The sequence below is a fragment of the Pteropus vampyrus genome, unplaced genomic scaffold, assembly GCF_000151845.1.
Source record: "Pteropus vampyrus isolate Shadow unplaced genomic scaffold, Pvam_2.0 Scaffold291, whole genome shotgun sequence".
Lineage (NCBI taxonomy): Eukaryota > Metazoa > Chordata > Mammalia > Chiroptera > Pteropodidae > Pteropus > Pteropus vampyrus.
Window position 1 is genome coordinate 862,679 of NW_011889072.1, and position 14,203 is coordinate 876,881.

The following is a 14,203-nucleotide window of genomic DNA, read 5'->3' on the forward strand; positions in this document are numbered from 1 at the left end:
GGCGAGCCCCTCTTTCTTAATCGACCTAACAGAGAAATGATTGTTCAGATCGACAGCAGTAACGGGGATGGTACAGCACGTGTGTAAGCGAAACGGGTGACGGCAGTTTCACAAGGGACCAGAGGGTAGAACTGTGAATGCTGTCACGACCCTGTCGCTACCCGGGAAGCCGGGCAGCAGCGTCTGAAAGTGCACTCAGACCAGTTGTACGTGTTTGGTGCAAACTCTAGGACAACCACCAAAGTTTCAAAAAGAGGTATAATTGATATGCTAAAAAAGAAGAGAAAACGAAATCAAATGGTCCACTGAAACCAGAGAAGGCAGAAGAGAAAGAAACCAGAGCGGCAAACAGAAAGCAGTCACAAACATGACGGATATTACTCCGACTGTAGCAACACTCACATTGTGTGACTGATCTAAATACAGCGACTAAGAGCCTGACTGTCAGATCGTAAAAACCCCCAACTATCTTCCGTCTGTAGGAAACCCACTTTAAACACGAAGACGTAGATCAAAAGCAGCAGTACAGAGAAAGACGTATCATGCTACCACGAGCGGAAAAGCGAGAAGAGCCGTACTAGTGTCAGGTGAGACAGACATTCGGACAAAAAGACCGTCGGGGATAAAGAGGGGCATGACAACAAAGGGGACAGTTCTCTAAGAAGACATCCCGATCCTTCACGTGGACATGCCTGACAGCAGGGCGTCAAAACACAGGAGGCAAAAACTGACAGCTGCAAGGAGAGAGACGACTCCACCGCCACGGGCGGGGACCGCGGCACCCTCTACGAGCCACAGAGGCACAAAAGCAGGAAGGACGCAGCTGGACCCAACAACACCGTGCTCAACTGAACATAACTGCCATCTACAGATGACCATGATGATTAATTTTGTGTGTCAACTCGACTGGGCTCAGGGACGCCCAGACAGCTGGACAGAAAACAGCACGTCTGGGTGTCCTGCGAGGGCGCTCTCAGAAGGCCTGCTCCACGCGGCGGGCATCGAGGGCCTGGGCAGGACAACAGGTGGACGGAGGGCGAACCTGCGCTCTGCTTGCACAGCAGCACCTCTGGTTCCTGGGCCTTGCGACGCCAAGCAGGATTTACACCTTCCACCCCGCCCCCAACCCTCGGGCCTCTGCACAGGGACCACCTGCTCCACCAGCCCTCCTGGTGTCTGGCTCAGCGTACACGGCTGCAAGAGCCAGTCCCGAAGACAAGTCTCCTGGTGTGTGTATAAGTCCCCGCTCTCTCTCTCCCCCCTCCCCTCCCGCCCACACACACATACACACACACACACACACGCGTGCACACACGTATCTCCTCTTGGTTCTGCTTCCCTGGAGAACCCTAATAGCTACTTCATCCAACAGCAGCACACACGCTCTCCTCAAGCTCGCATGCACATCCACCAAGACAGGCCACGCTTCAGGCCCTAAAACCCTAACATGTGGAACGGGGCAGAAATCGTACGAAGTATGCTCTCAGACTACAACGGAGTTACAGCAGACACCAGTAACAGCAAGACGGTTGAAAAGCCCCAAATATACTTGGAGATTAAACAAGACACTTGTAAATAACAAATGAGTCAAGGAGGACGCCTCAACAGAAATAAAAACTCATCTGAACTAAATGGAAATGAAAATACAACTTACCAAATTTGTGGGATTCAGGAAAAGCAATGTTTGCAGGGAAATTTATAGCACTGAATTTGTATATTAGAAAAGAGGAACCATCTAAAATTAATAATCTAAGTTTTCACCTTAGGAAATTAGAGGAAGAAGAGCAATTAAGTTGAAAACAAGCAGAAGAAAAGAAAAAGTAAAAATTAGAGCAGAAACCAAAGAAACTGAACACAGGAAAGTAGAGAAAATCAACAAAATCAGAGGTTGGCTTTTTTGGAAAAGATCAATAAAATTGATGAACCTCTAGCTTGGATAACTAAGAAAAAAAAGAGAAAAGACACAAATTGCCAACGTGACTTATAGAAGGTCATCACTACTAATTCCACGGCTGTTAAAGGTCACTAACAACTAATGAACAATTCCACGCCCACAAATGTGATAACTTAAGTGCAACGGACCAATTCCCTGAAAGACACATACCACCAAAACTCACACAGGGAGAAACAGATAATCTGGCAGGCCTACATCTATTAAAGAAATTCAATCAATAACTTATTTCTCTACAGCCTCTTTCTTACAAAGCCAGCATTACGCTAATACCAAAACCAGACAAGGACAATTCAAGAAAGAAAAACTGTATACAAACAAACATTTTTCAAAAACATAGATGCGAAAATCCTTAACAAGCATTAGCGAATTGAATCCAACAATGTAAGAAAAAAAATTACATACCATAACCAAGTGGGTTTACTCCAGGTATGCAAGGCTGGTTCAGCACTCTAAAATCAATTAATCCATTACGTCAACAGGCCACAGGAGAAAAGTCACACGATCATCTCAACAGATGCAGAAAAAAATATTGACAAAATGCAACATCCATTTATGATAAAAAACACTCTCAAACTAGGAAGAAAGGGGCCTTTCCTCAATTTGATAAAGAACATCTAATTAGAAAACCCCACGGCTAACATCATACTTACTGGTGAGAAACTTAAAGCTTTCCTACTATGATCAGGAACAAGACGAGGATGCCCTTTCAACCACTCATAGTCAACATCATGCTGAAAGTCCTCGTTAACGCAGTAAGATGAGAAAGGAAATAAAAGGTCCATAGATTGAGACCAGAAAAAAAAAACTTGTCTTTTACACCTGAAACTAATATATGTCAACTGTAATTGAAAAATAAAAACAAACAAAAAAAACTGTCTTTGTTTGCAGATGACAGACCATCTACGCAGAAAATGGCACAAAATTCATCAAAAAAACTCCTGGGATTCATAAGCAGTTATAGCAAGGTTACAAGATACAAGGTTAACATACAAAAGTCAAGTCAATTGTTTTCCTATATACTAGTCATAAACAATGGGAATTTGAAATTAAAAATACAATAACATTTATACTTACAGCAGAAAAAAATATTTGGGTATAAATCTAACAAAATTTGTAAGACTTACATAAGGAAAAGTGCAACACTCTGAGGAAGGAAATAAAAGATCTAACTAAATGGAGACATTCCATGTTCACAGACTAGAAGAATCAGTACTGCCGAGATGTCGATTTTTCTCACCTTGATCTATAAATTCAACACAATCACAATCAGAATCCCAGCAAGACACTTTGTGGCTACTGACAAACTGAGTCTAAAGTTTACATGGAGGCAAAAAACCCAGAAGAGCCAACACTAGTACTGATGGAAAAGAACAAAGTTGGAGATCTTACAGTACCCTATGTTATCGAGACTTACTAAAAAACTATAATAATCAATACAGGCAAAGAGGAGATACAAAGGTCAATAAAGAGAACAGAACCCAGGAAAAGGTCCACAAAAACGCAGACAACTGATCTTCGACAAAGGACCAATGGCAATACAACGGAGAGAGAATGGCCCGTTTAACGATGTTGCCGGATGACTGGTGTCCACACTTAAAAAGAAACAAAGGAATCTAGACACAAACCTTACGCCTTTCACAAAAATTAACTCAAAACGCATCACTGACATAAACATAAAACTTGAGAGTACAAAACTCCTTAAAGGAACGTAAGAGAAAAGCTATGTGACCTTGAATTTGGTGATGAGTTTTTACATAAAACACCAAAAGCACAATCCATGTAAGAAAAAATTGCTAAGCTAGACGTTATTAAAATTAAAAATGTCTGTTCTACAAAAGACACCGTAAAAGAATAAAATAAAAAGAGACTAAAAAGACAAGTCACAGACTGGGAGAAAATATTTGTCCAAAAAAATACTGTACCTGTCGCCCTCCCTGCCTCCTCCTTGGGCCCTGGCAAATGACATACCCTCTTTTGGCTCCTGGCTTTGGAAAAATTCATGTTCATGACCCATGTTTCTATTTCACACATCTTCATACATTTAACTTGTAAAGCAGACTATAATATCATGATTGCTATGTAATGAGTTAAAGCAAAAAAAGGACTTGCATCCAAAATACACAAAGAACTCCTAAACCTCAATAATAAGAAAATAAACAATCAAATTAAAAAATAGGCTAACCATCTTCAAAAAGATGAACAAAACTGACAAACCTTTAGCAAGATGAACTAAGAAAAAAAGAGAGAAGACTCAAGTTACTAAAAGCGGGAACGAGAGTAGGGACATCACCACTAACTCTATGGAAATCAGAGGGGCTGTAAGAGTACCGTGGACACCTTCACGCCAACAAATCGGACACATTCCTAGAAACACAAAGCCTACCAAGACTGAGACACGAAGACACAGAAAATCTGAACAGATCTGTATCGACTAAAAAGATGGAATCAGTAAGCAAAAACATTCTGACAAAGCCCTGACCCTGAGGGCTTCACTGGTGAATTCCACTCAAAAGTTAAAGAAGAACTAACAGCGATCCGTCTCAAATTTTTCCAAAAAACTGAAGAGAAGGGAACATTTCCTAATCCATTCTTTGAGGCCGGCATTACCCTGATAACAAAGGCACAAGAAAGGAAAAGTATGGACAAATATCTCTTACGAACAATGATGCAAAAATGCTTAACAAAATACTAGCAAACTGAATTCGACAGCATGTTAAAAGGATCACACACCATGACCAAGTGGGATTTACTCCTGGAATGCAAGGACCTCGTCCAACACGAATATGCATAAATGCACTACACCACATCGACAAAATGAAGGGGGAAACCACACGGTCATCTCGACCGATGCGGGAAAAGCATCTGACAAAATTCAACACCTTCATGATAAAGACACTTAACAAAACAGGAATAGAAGGAAACAACCTCAACACAAGAAAAGCCATAAATGAAAAACCCACAGCACACATCACACTCAATGATGAGACCGAAAGCTTTTCCTCTAAGATCAGGAAGAAGGCAAGGGTGCGCACTCATGCGAATACTTCTATGCCACACTGGACTGGAAGTTCCAGCTGGAGCAGGTAGACAGGAAAAGGAAATGAAAGGCACCCAAATTCGAACGAAGTAAAATTAATCACTGTTGGCAGATGATATGATCTCCTATGTAGAAAATTATACATGCCACAAAAAAGCCGTTAGATCTAATAAACGAATTCAGCAGAAGTAGGACACAAAGCCAGCACACAAAAATCAGCTGCATCTCTCTGCACACTAGCAACCAACAGCCTGCAAAGGAGACCACAGAACAGTTTCGTTCGTAACAGCGTCGAAAAGCCCAGATTTCTTAGGAATTAACTTAACCAAGGAAGTGAAAGACTCTAACAATGAAAACTGTAAACATTTCAGAAAAAGTTAAAGACATAAAGAGTACAGAAATAAACCTTCGCCCACATGGGCCAATGATTGCTGGCAGCAGTGCCAAGGCCATTCAATGGATAAAGGACAATCTTTTCAACTAATGGTGCTGGGAAAACTGGATATTCACAGGCAAAAGAATGAAGCTGGACCCTTACTTAACATCATATACAAAAATTAACTCGAAATAGATCAAAGATCTAAACATAAGACCTAAAACAATAAAATTCTTAGATAAAAACAGAGGACGGAGGACAAAAGCTTCACGACACTGGACCTAGCAATGATTCCTGGGATATGACACCAAAGGCGCAGATAAAAGAAAAAATAGACAAATTGGGCTTCATGAAAAAATTTTAAATTTTACATCAAAAGGTACTATCCACAGAGTAAAAAGGCAACCCACAGGATGGGAGAAAGTATCTGCACATTATATTTCTGGTAAGACACAGATACACAGAATATACAGAGAACTCCTAAAACTGAACAACGAAAAGCAAACATCATGATTCAAAAACCAGCAAAAGACCTGAACCAGACATTCCTCCACAGAAGATACACGAACGGCCCATAAGCACACGGGAAGGTGCCCAACATCCCCGACCATCGGGGAGACGCAGGTGGAACCGCAGCCAGACACCACCTCGCGCCCCTCAGGACAGCTGTCATCGACACCAAACACGTGCTGACGAGGATGCAGAGGGACCGGAGCCCCACGCACCGTCAGTGGGAATGTAAAACGGAGCAGCCACCTTGCAAAAACAGTGTGGAAGTTCCTCAAAAAATAAAAAGAGAACTCTCAGCAACCCCATTTCTGGGTAAGTCTCCAAAAGAATGAAGCAGGGTTGCAAAGAGATACTCGTACAGCCACCTGCAGAGCAGCCTCAGTGACAACAGCTCAAACCCACGTGTCCACGGACAGATGAAAGGGTAAACAAAAATGGTCCAGCCACACAGGGGAATACGACTCGGCCTTAAGAAGGAAGGGCCCACAGCATGGGCGAACCCTGAGGACGTTACGCTATGCGACATAGGCCAGTCATAAAAAGACACATACGGTATGATTCCACTTACATGAGGTACTTGGAGCACCCATAAGCACAGAAACGAGAGCAGAAATGGCTGCCAAGGGCTGGGGAGGGGAAGGGCGAGGTATAGTTTCTCCGGTAAGTTTCGGATTGCCAGGCTGTGGGGATGGGCAGTGGTAATGGCTGCAAAGCAGTGTGAATGTATTACCACCACTGCAGTGCACACACAGAAAGGGTTAAGACGGTAAAGCTTTTGTTATGCGTACTCTAAATATAAACAACCGGAAAAAATTGAAATGAGCTATCGAGCCACAAGAAGACACACAGGAACCGCAAACACACACCGCTCAGTGAGAGAAGCCAACCGGGGAAGCTGCGTGCACGAGTCCGCAGAAGCCGCGCGGCCCAGCGACAGGACACCGGGGAGAGAAGGCAGCGCTGCCGGGCTTGGGCGGGGCTTGGGTGGAAAGGGACGAATGGGCGGGGCGCGGGATGTGGGGGGCGGTCCAACGATTCTGGACGGTCCAGTACTGTAACGGTGGGCACGAAAGGTTATGCATTTGTCCAAATCCAAACGTGAGACAGCGAACCTTGATGTAAACTGTGGCCTTAAGTTAAGGACGATGTGGCAGTATCTGTTTGTAACTTATACCAAATGAACCACAGGACACAGGTGGTACGATAAGACACTCATTGCAGAGGGCGCTGTGCAGAGGGGAGGAGAGAAAGTCTGTACTAGACGCTGACTCTCTCTGGAAATCTAAAACTTTCCTAAAAAGTAATCCACGGAAAGTAGAGCGCAAGTAAAAATACAGATGAAACGAAAAGATCGAATCTACCAAACGCCGAGGCGGAAGGACACGCACACGGGGTGATCGTGCTCTCCGTTCAATTTGTATATGGTCAAGACTTTCCACAAAAAAGCTTTTGAAACTCCCGATTAATTTAGGAATTATATGTACATGGGATAAAGCAACAAGAAATAAGCACAGCAAGTACTAAATCGTTCGCGGGAGGGAATGGCGGGCTCGTGCTCGAGGATGAATACTCAGCGAGCGAAGTGGGCAGCGGCACGGGCGGGAAGCGACACGCAAGCACTGGGCAGTCAGTGTGCTCACCCTCCCCGGCTCACAGAGATGCCGAGGACACACTCTGATGGAACGGTCCCAGGTGCTGAAGCGTCATGACACCAGGAGTTAGAGCGGACTTAGGGACAGAGCACCGTGTCCCGTGAGGATGACGATCAGCACCAGCTTTGCAGAGGGCAAGTGAGATGAACGGGCGAACCGCAGAGCCCCAGGACCCACTGCCCGCGGGCCCAGCCGCGCTGCTGGAGGGAATCTGTCCGAAAATAAAGGCACTGGCTGAAGATCGTGGATGACCAACACGTGTACAGCCCCGCGACATCAAACCCCTGTAAAATGATCGAAAGATTCCCTCACTGGTGACTGACTTCATACAGAACAGTGCTGGGAACCATCGACAGAGAGCAAACTTGCTGAGGAAGGCATCAGAGAGACAGCAGGTGGTGAGCACAGTTCCCAGTGGGGGCTTGGCAGGCCCCGAAGACCAAGCCAGGGCGCCCTCCCCCTCCCGCTCCTCCCACAGCCCCTCCACTCCCAGCCAGCGGCCAGCTCACGCAGAAGAGGTACAGACAGGCCCCGTTCACCAGTCCCCGGGCCACAGGGCCCAGCACGCCCCTCCCCACCCCTCCATCTGCCAGCAGCACAGGCACCTGCTGGCGGGTCTCCACCTTACAGATAAAAATCTCCTTTGGGGCCATGCGCCCTTTTGGCTACTGTCCATTTTTCTAGCTCTGCTTCAGGGCTAAACCCCTTAAACTAGCACCTCATCGCTGCACCCCCACCCTCAATCCTGCTCCATTCCCGCCACTCCAAGAGACTTGGTCACCAGTGACCCCATGTGGCCAAGTCCAGCCATCTCTCTATTCTGATTAGAGCTGTACCCAGCCCAGCCTGGAGCAGCCCGGACACCCTTTCCCCAAGGCCCCACGCTCCCCCTCGTCCCCTCCTTCCCTGGACCCTCGTTGGCTGCACCTCTACAAACACGGCCCCTTCTCCAGGTAGTTTCTCCAGGTAACCTCACTCAATTCCAACCTCAAACACCTCTGACCTCACCCGACCCTGCGCGTGCACGCGGGCACACACACGCACACACGCGCACACAAACTTTATGAGGCTGGGTGCTGGCTCCCTGGCATCAGAACCTGAGGAGTATCTCAAACTCTATTCCTCTCAAATATTTACAAAAAGAAGGAAAAATCTGGATACAATAAATAGCGGTGAATAAAGTAACCAACAAAATGTCTACTCACAACGAATTACGTTGCATGGAGGGAAATGAGAGTGTGGAGCTACGATCCAGAGGGTCTCACCTGGCAGGGGGAGCTGAGTGGCTGGGAAGGTGGGACACGGGAACTGACGCTTCAAGCATTTACAGAAAATTAGGCTTCAAAGGTTGTTTTTAAAAGCGGAAAGACATCCACTAGAATGGGAAAAGATAAAGAAAGCCTATCAAATTAAACAATAAAACCGCCCCAAATTCCAGTTTATCAGTAATCACAATTGTAAGTGGATTAAATTACGCTATAGAAAAATGAAGGTTCTCAGACTGAGTATAGCTATAAAATAAAGGAATACGGAAAGGTTGAAAATAAGGAAACAAAGAAATAAGACTTGAAATGGAAGAAAAAGGGACTTTCCGTGGAGGTAACCATCAGGTACACGGACGCCTCTAACGACGTGGCCTTGAACTATAAAGCAAAACTGGAAAAAGGGGCAGGAGAGAAACAACAGAGGAAGTAAATACAGTAAGTTAGGAAACAGACCTGTTGACTAGTACAAATGAGCTGGACGCAGCCTCGCAGTCGGAGGGAGAACAATGCAACCAGCTCCTGGAAAGGACACATTCCTCTCAAGCCACAAGGAAATGCTCAGGAAAAGACTGCATTAAGTCACAGTGAAGTTTCAAAAGGTTCCAAAAAGGTCTCTTTAAATGACCACATAACTAGACCTTAAAACGATAAAACTTAAAAACAATTACAAATGAATTAGCTCCCCTCCCACAATCTCTGCATTTGTAAGACTGTCCAGTGCCCTTCTACAGCCTGGGGTAAACAGAGCATGAGGACTGAGACCAGAAACCCCTTAGAAGTGAGGAGTGCTGGGCAGCATGAGGCTAACCCAGAGCTGGGGCCAGAAGGGCCGAAGGTCCAGGCTCACCCGTGGGCGTCAAGAGATCGGGCATCCGGAGACAGAAACTGACCTGAAGCACTTCCTTCTCAGGAGCAAGAACCACCACAAAATGAAACCGAAGAAAGACGGGAGGGTTCACGCAGCAGAAACAACAATGCTTGTCTGGGAAGACATGTAATAGTGACAAGCTGTGGGACGTCTGGCCGAGAGAAACAGAAAGTTATCAAAAAGTAACATCGGGTGTGAGAGGCTACAAACAAGATTTAAAGGTGACAGGAGAATACAGTGTACAATTCCGACCACTGGTTCCCACCCCCACCCCCCAGAGCCAGTGCTTCCCAGGATGCACTTGCAAACGCGCAGGACGAGTTTTCTTTTTTGTTTTTGCTTGTTTTGTTTTCGGTTGCACTAGTGGTGGTTGTCCTGGGGGTCCAGCCTGTCACACAAGAACCTTTTCCCACCTGAAGTGCTAATTAGATCTCCAAAAAGACACACGATCCAGATTAAATGAGCAACATGACAGGAAAGCGTCCTACCCTCAGTATGTACAGAACATCTGGAAACCAAATTTTACAAATACTAAACAGTAAAATACGGGGAAAAGCAGAAGCGCAGCCAATAAACATAAAAAAAAAATCCTATATTCGTATAGGCACAAAGATGCGTACTGAAAAGCACAGAAAACAGTCGAAAAGATTACACACCAAATCTTAGCAGCAACAGGAATAAAAGCTGGGGGGCAGGTGAGAAAGGAATTTTCACCACTTCTTAGCCTAAGTGTTTCTGCAGTGTTTCAATTTTCACAAAAGAACACGTATTCTACTTGAAAAGATGGTTAAAGTTTCAAACTATTATTGTTTGAAATGATTTAACCTCAAGGACAATCGCTACAAAACGAATGGAAAGAACCTCCCTGTGACTTTAAGAGCCCGCTGTCACTTCCCTCACAGTCTACGACGTTCTACTTTATTGCACACCAGATCCCAGCCCACTGGAATTTATGTCTGTGGGAGCTGCGCCCCAGAGGCTGCTCCTCGGTTCCGGGGAACCCGGCGCGCGGGGCGCACTGGGTGCACCGGCTTTCCCAGCGGACCCGGCTGGGCCCAGAGCTGCAGAGACCCGCCTGCCCGAGGGAGGTCCGCGCTCGGCCTGGGCTGTCTACGAGGCACAGCTGTGACCAGAGCCCTCTCCGGCTACCAGAAGTGCCCGAGTAAGACCCCTCCTAGGGATGGGGAGGGGGCCGAGGGGCCGGTACTGACCACGGCTGGGGGCCGGCAGGCTGCTGGCACGGGGCGCGCTCCCTCTCTGCAGCTCGTCCAGCTTCTCCTGCAGCTTGCGCACCTGGCCGTCGGAGCGGCTGACCCTCTGGCGCAGGCTCCTCAGCTCGCCCTTCTTCTTCTCCACCTGCCCGCGCAGGCAGCACACCTGGCTCCGGCTCTGCCGGGACGACGAGCAGTAGGAGTGCAGTGAGTCGATGAGCCTGCAGGCCCCCGACGCCGACAGGATGACCTCGTTGATCGACATGGGGCTGGCATCGCTGTGCTCGCTCTGCACGGCCTCTGCAGCTGGCTTTGGGGTGACGTCTGTCGGAGGCGCGGAGGGGCTCTGGGAGGGCTTCTGAGGCGTCGCGGTCAGGGACGAAGTCGGGGGACTCTGAGCGAGGCCCTTGTCGGGCCGCAGGCTGGTCCCGCTGCAGCCGGGCTCCACGTCTCTCTTCAGCCTCTTCCGGTCCACGGGCTCGCGGGGGACCGACGGCCTCTCTCTCGTGTGCCTGGAGGAGAAACTGTAGGAATGGAGTGAGCCGATAAACCTGCAGGCCCCGGACCCGGGGGGCGAAAAGTCGTCCTTGGAAATGCCGCTCTTGTCCACCAGGCCCCCGTCGGGGGCGCTGCCGCTCTCTCTGCCGGCATCTCCGGCAGGCGTGCTGGCCGCAGCCCGGCTGCCGGATGCGGCGGCGGCCAGGGCATCACCTGGAGGTCCCTGCGGAGACCGCTGGGCCCGCTCCTGAAGCGCGGCTTTGTGGGCGGCCCGGGGGGCGGTTTCGCCCTTTGGCGTGGCCCGCTTCGGCTTGCAGGACTCGAGCTTGGCCGTCAGGTTCTCGCTGGAGGATGAGCCTGCGGCACCTTTTCCATCGGTCTCACTCGAACGTCCCCGCAGGCCCCCGGAGGCCTTTCTGGTACCCCTCCTCCTGGTGCGGCTGTGGCTGCCAGCACCCCTCTTCTTCTCGGGCAGGTGGAAGATGGAAGGCACAGCCGTGGGCTTGAGCAGACGGTGCTGGTCCTCCAGCCTTTTGGAGAAGCTGTCTTTGGTGAAATGTTCACTGCAGAGGAAGGAGTACTTAGTGGGGGTCCAGTTATCCCTCTGCACAGCTTTCAACCACTGCATCAGACGTTTTGAGTCCTTTAGGGGGAACCTGAAGGACAAATGACAAAGGAAGTAGGAAGAAATCATTACGTGACTCCTCCCACAATGATCAACTGTAAAAGCAAAACAAGTGTTTTCACAAACACCCAAACCTGTGTCGACCTTACGCGTTTAAAAATGGAGTCAGGATTTGAGGAACACCTTCCACTTGCCAGTTGCTACTAGAATAGAAAGATGGACGAGCCCCTGTGTACCCTCGAGCAGCGTACCGTTGTGGGGCGATGGGACCGAGGGTGGACAGCTCGTCCAGAAAGCCCTGCAGGGTCACTGCGCGCTGCTGGAGAAGCACAGGGTGGTGTCCAGACAGCAGGAGAAGCTTCAGGAAGCCTTGGAGATAGATCCAAGAAGCTCACAGCTGACCACCCCTCCCGGTGTGCCTGGGAGGCAGGACACTGGGTGCTGAAAGTGGATGGGTGTTCCCCTCGGTTAGAAGCCAGGCCGGGTGTCGGCCAGCGGAGATGGGTCCAGAGGCCAGAAGAGCTTCCCGGTCGCACAGCACGGTACCTGGCCCGGTTGGGCTCGTGCAGCTACGGGTGGGAAAGCAGCCCGGAGGTCGGGCTCCAGGCGCAGTCAGTTCTGTTTCCTACTCACTTCCACCGCCAGGAGGAACACTGCCCCCAGCCCCGGGGGGTAGTAAGACTTCTCAGGAAGGCAAGACCTGCTGTCAGAAACTCTGACCAAAGTGTGCGCCTGGGGGCCGCCAGCCCCACCGGAGGCCCTTGGGCCAACCTGAGGCGGCTATGGTCCGGCTGCTCAGGGAGTTCTTCGCTGGATGGCCTTCTAAACTTCCTCAATGCTTTGTGAGCCGGTTTTCCAAAGACCCCCAATTCTCACGACCTTTGCCCTCAACCAGGCAGCCGGTTATGAATGCCCAGGGCAGCCTTCTCTGCAGTACTTTGCCTCGATTTCCAAAACACTAAAGAAAATTTTTGGGACCCAGAGCCTCCGAAGGAAACTGAAGAAAGCATAGTGGCTGCTCAGGAAAAACATACTATTTCTAGTTCTTTTGATAGATTATAACAATCTAAGACTTAGATGCACACTGCAAACTTTCAAGAAGACTAGTAACAAGTGTCACTGAGGTCTTTAAAGATTGAATACTAACACCCTGCAACATAAAACAGAAATAGCTCTTCTGTTCCCTGTTCTGCTACCTCCCGCGCCGAGGTCAGCTCCAGAAGGCACACGGGAACGGCAGGCGCCCGCCCCGCGTGGGAGCCCAGGGAAGAGGCCAAGAGAACCCCTTCCAGACTCAGGCGCAAGCCTGCCCGTGAGGCGGCTGCCCTGCTCCACGCAGGAGGCTGTCAGAGCCTCTCCAGGCACTCACCTCACCTCCGGGGCACAGCTACCTTTCTTTCCCCGGGGCTGCGCGGACCCTTCCAGCAACATCGCGCCTGGAAGCCGTGTTAATCCACGAGCTACGGGACGCATTCCCGTAGCTCCCCACATTCCCGATGGCAGAGGTCAAGGCAGCCTCCCCCGCGATCAAAACAGGAGAAAAGTCACAGCCAACGCCAGAGAACTGACCTAAGGAAGAGGTTTCCAGAATACAGTTTCTGGAAAGCGGCGACGCCAACCCGAATCAATGGAGCGCAGGGCGGCCGCGGGGTGGGGAGGACAGGGTGGTGCAGGCCCCGACGTGGGTGCCGGGTGGCCGTGGGATAGCCTCCTACTGGCCGCAGGGTGACCTCCAAGTGGCGTGGGGTGGCCGCAGGGGGGCGAGGGATCGGGTCCGGTGGCCGCGGGGTGGTCACTGCGGGCACGCTGATGGCCACGGGGGCCGCGGAGTGGGAGCCGCTGGCCGGGGTGGCCAAAGAGCCCGGCCCAGAGACGGCGGCCCGGGCCAAGGTCACACAGCTCCCGGCGCTGACTCACTCGCGCGACCGGCCCCAAGGCCGGGTGCGGAAAGTGCCCTCTTGGGCCGGGCCGCGCGGCCTCAGTTTCCCCGGCGCAGGCCGGGCGGGGGCGTGGCCGGCGGGTCGGGGCTCGGTTACCTGTGGAAGGAGACGGCGCGCTTCTCCCCTTTGCCCTGCCGGTTGGAGCAGTTCGCAGCCGCGCAGCAGATCACCATCTCGGGCCTCGGGCGCCGCCGCCAGACTCCGGCCCTCGCCTCGCCGCGCCGAGCCCGAAGCGGGACCGCCCCGAGGGGAGGCGCGCGGAGACAC

At 49.9% G+C, this 14,203-nt stretch overlaps 1 protein-coding gene across 1 annotated transcript in view; it reads right to left on the reverse strand.

The window, feature by feature from the left end:
• Positions 1 to 14,197, reverse strand: part of THAP4 (THAP domain containing 4) — a 36,401-nt gene extending 22,204 nt beyond the window's left edge. Inside the window, exons 1-2 of the mRNA XM_023521089.1 lie at positions 14,033 to 14,197; positions 10,874 to 12,027 (exon numbers count right to left, since the gene is read on the reverse strand). Coding sequence (XP_023376857.1) covers positions 10,874 to 12,027; positions 14,033 to 14,109 — 1,231 coding nt within the window. The 5' untranslated portion in view covers positions 14,110 to 14,197. The remainder of the gene's footprint in view (positions 1 to 10,873; positions 12,028 to 14,032) is intronic.
• Positions 14,198 to 14,203: the final 6 nt, after the last annotated feature.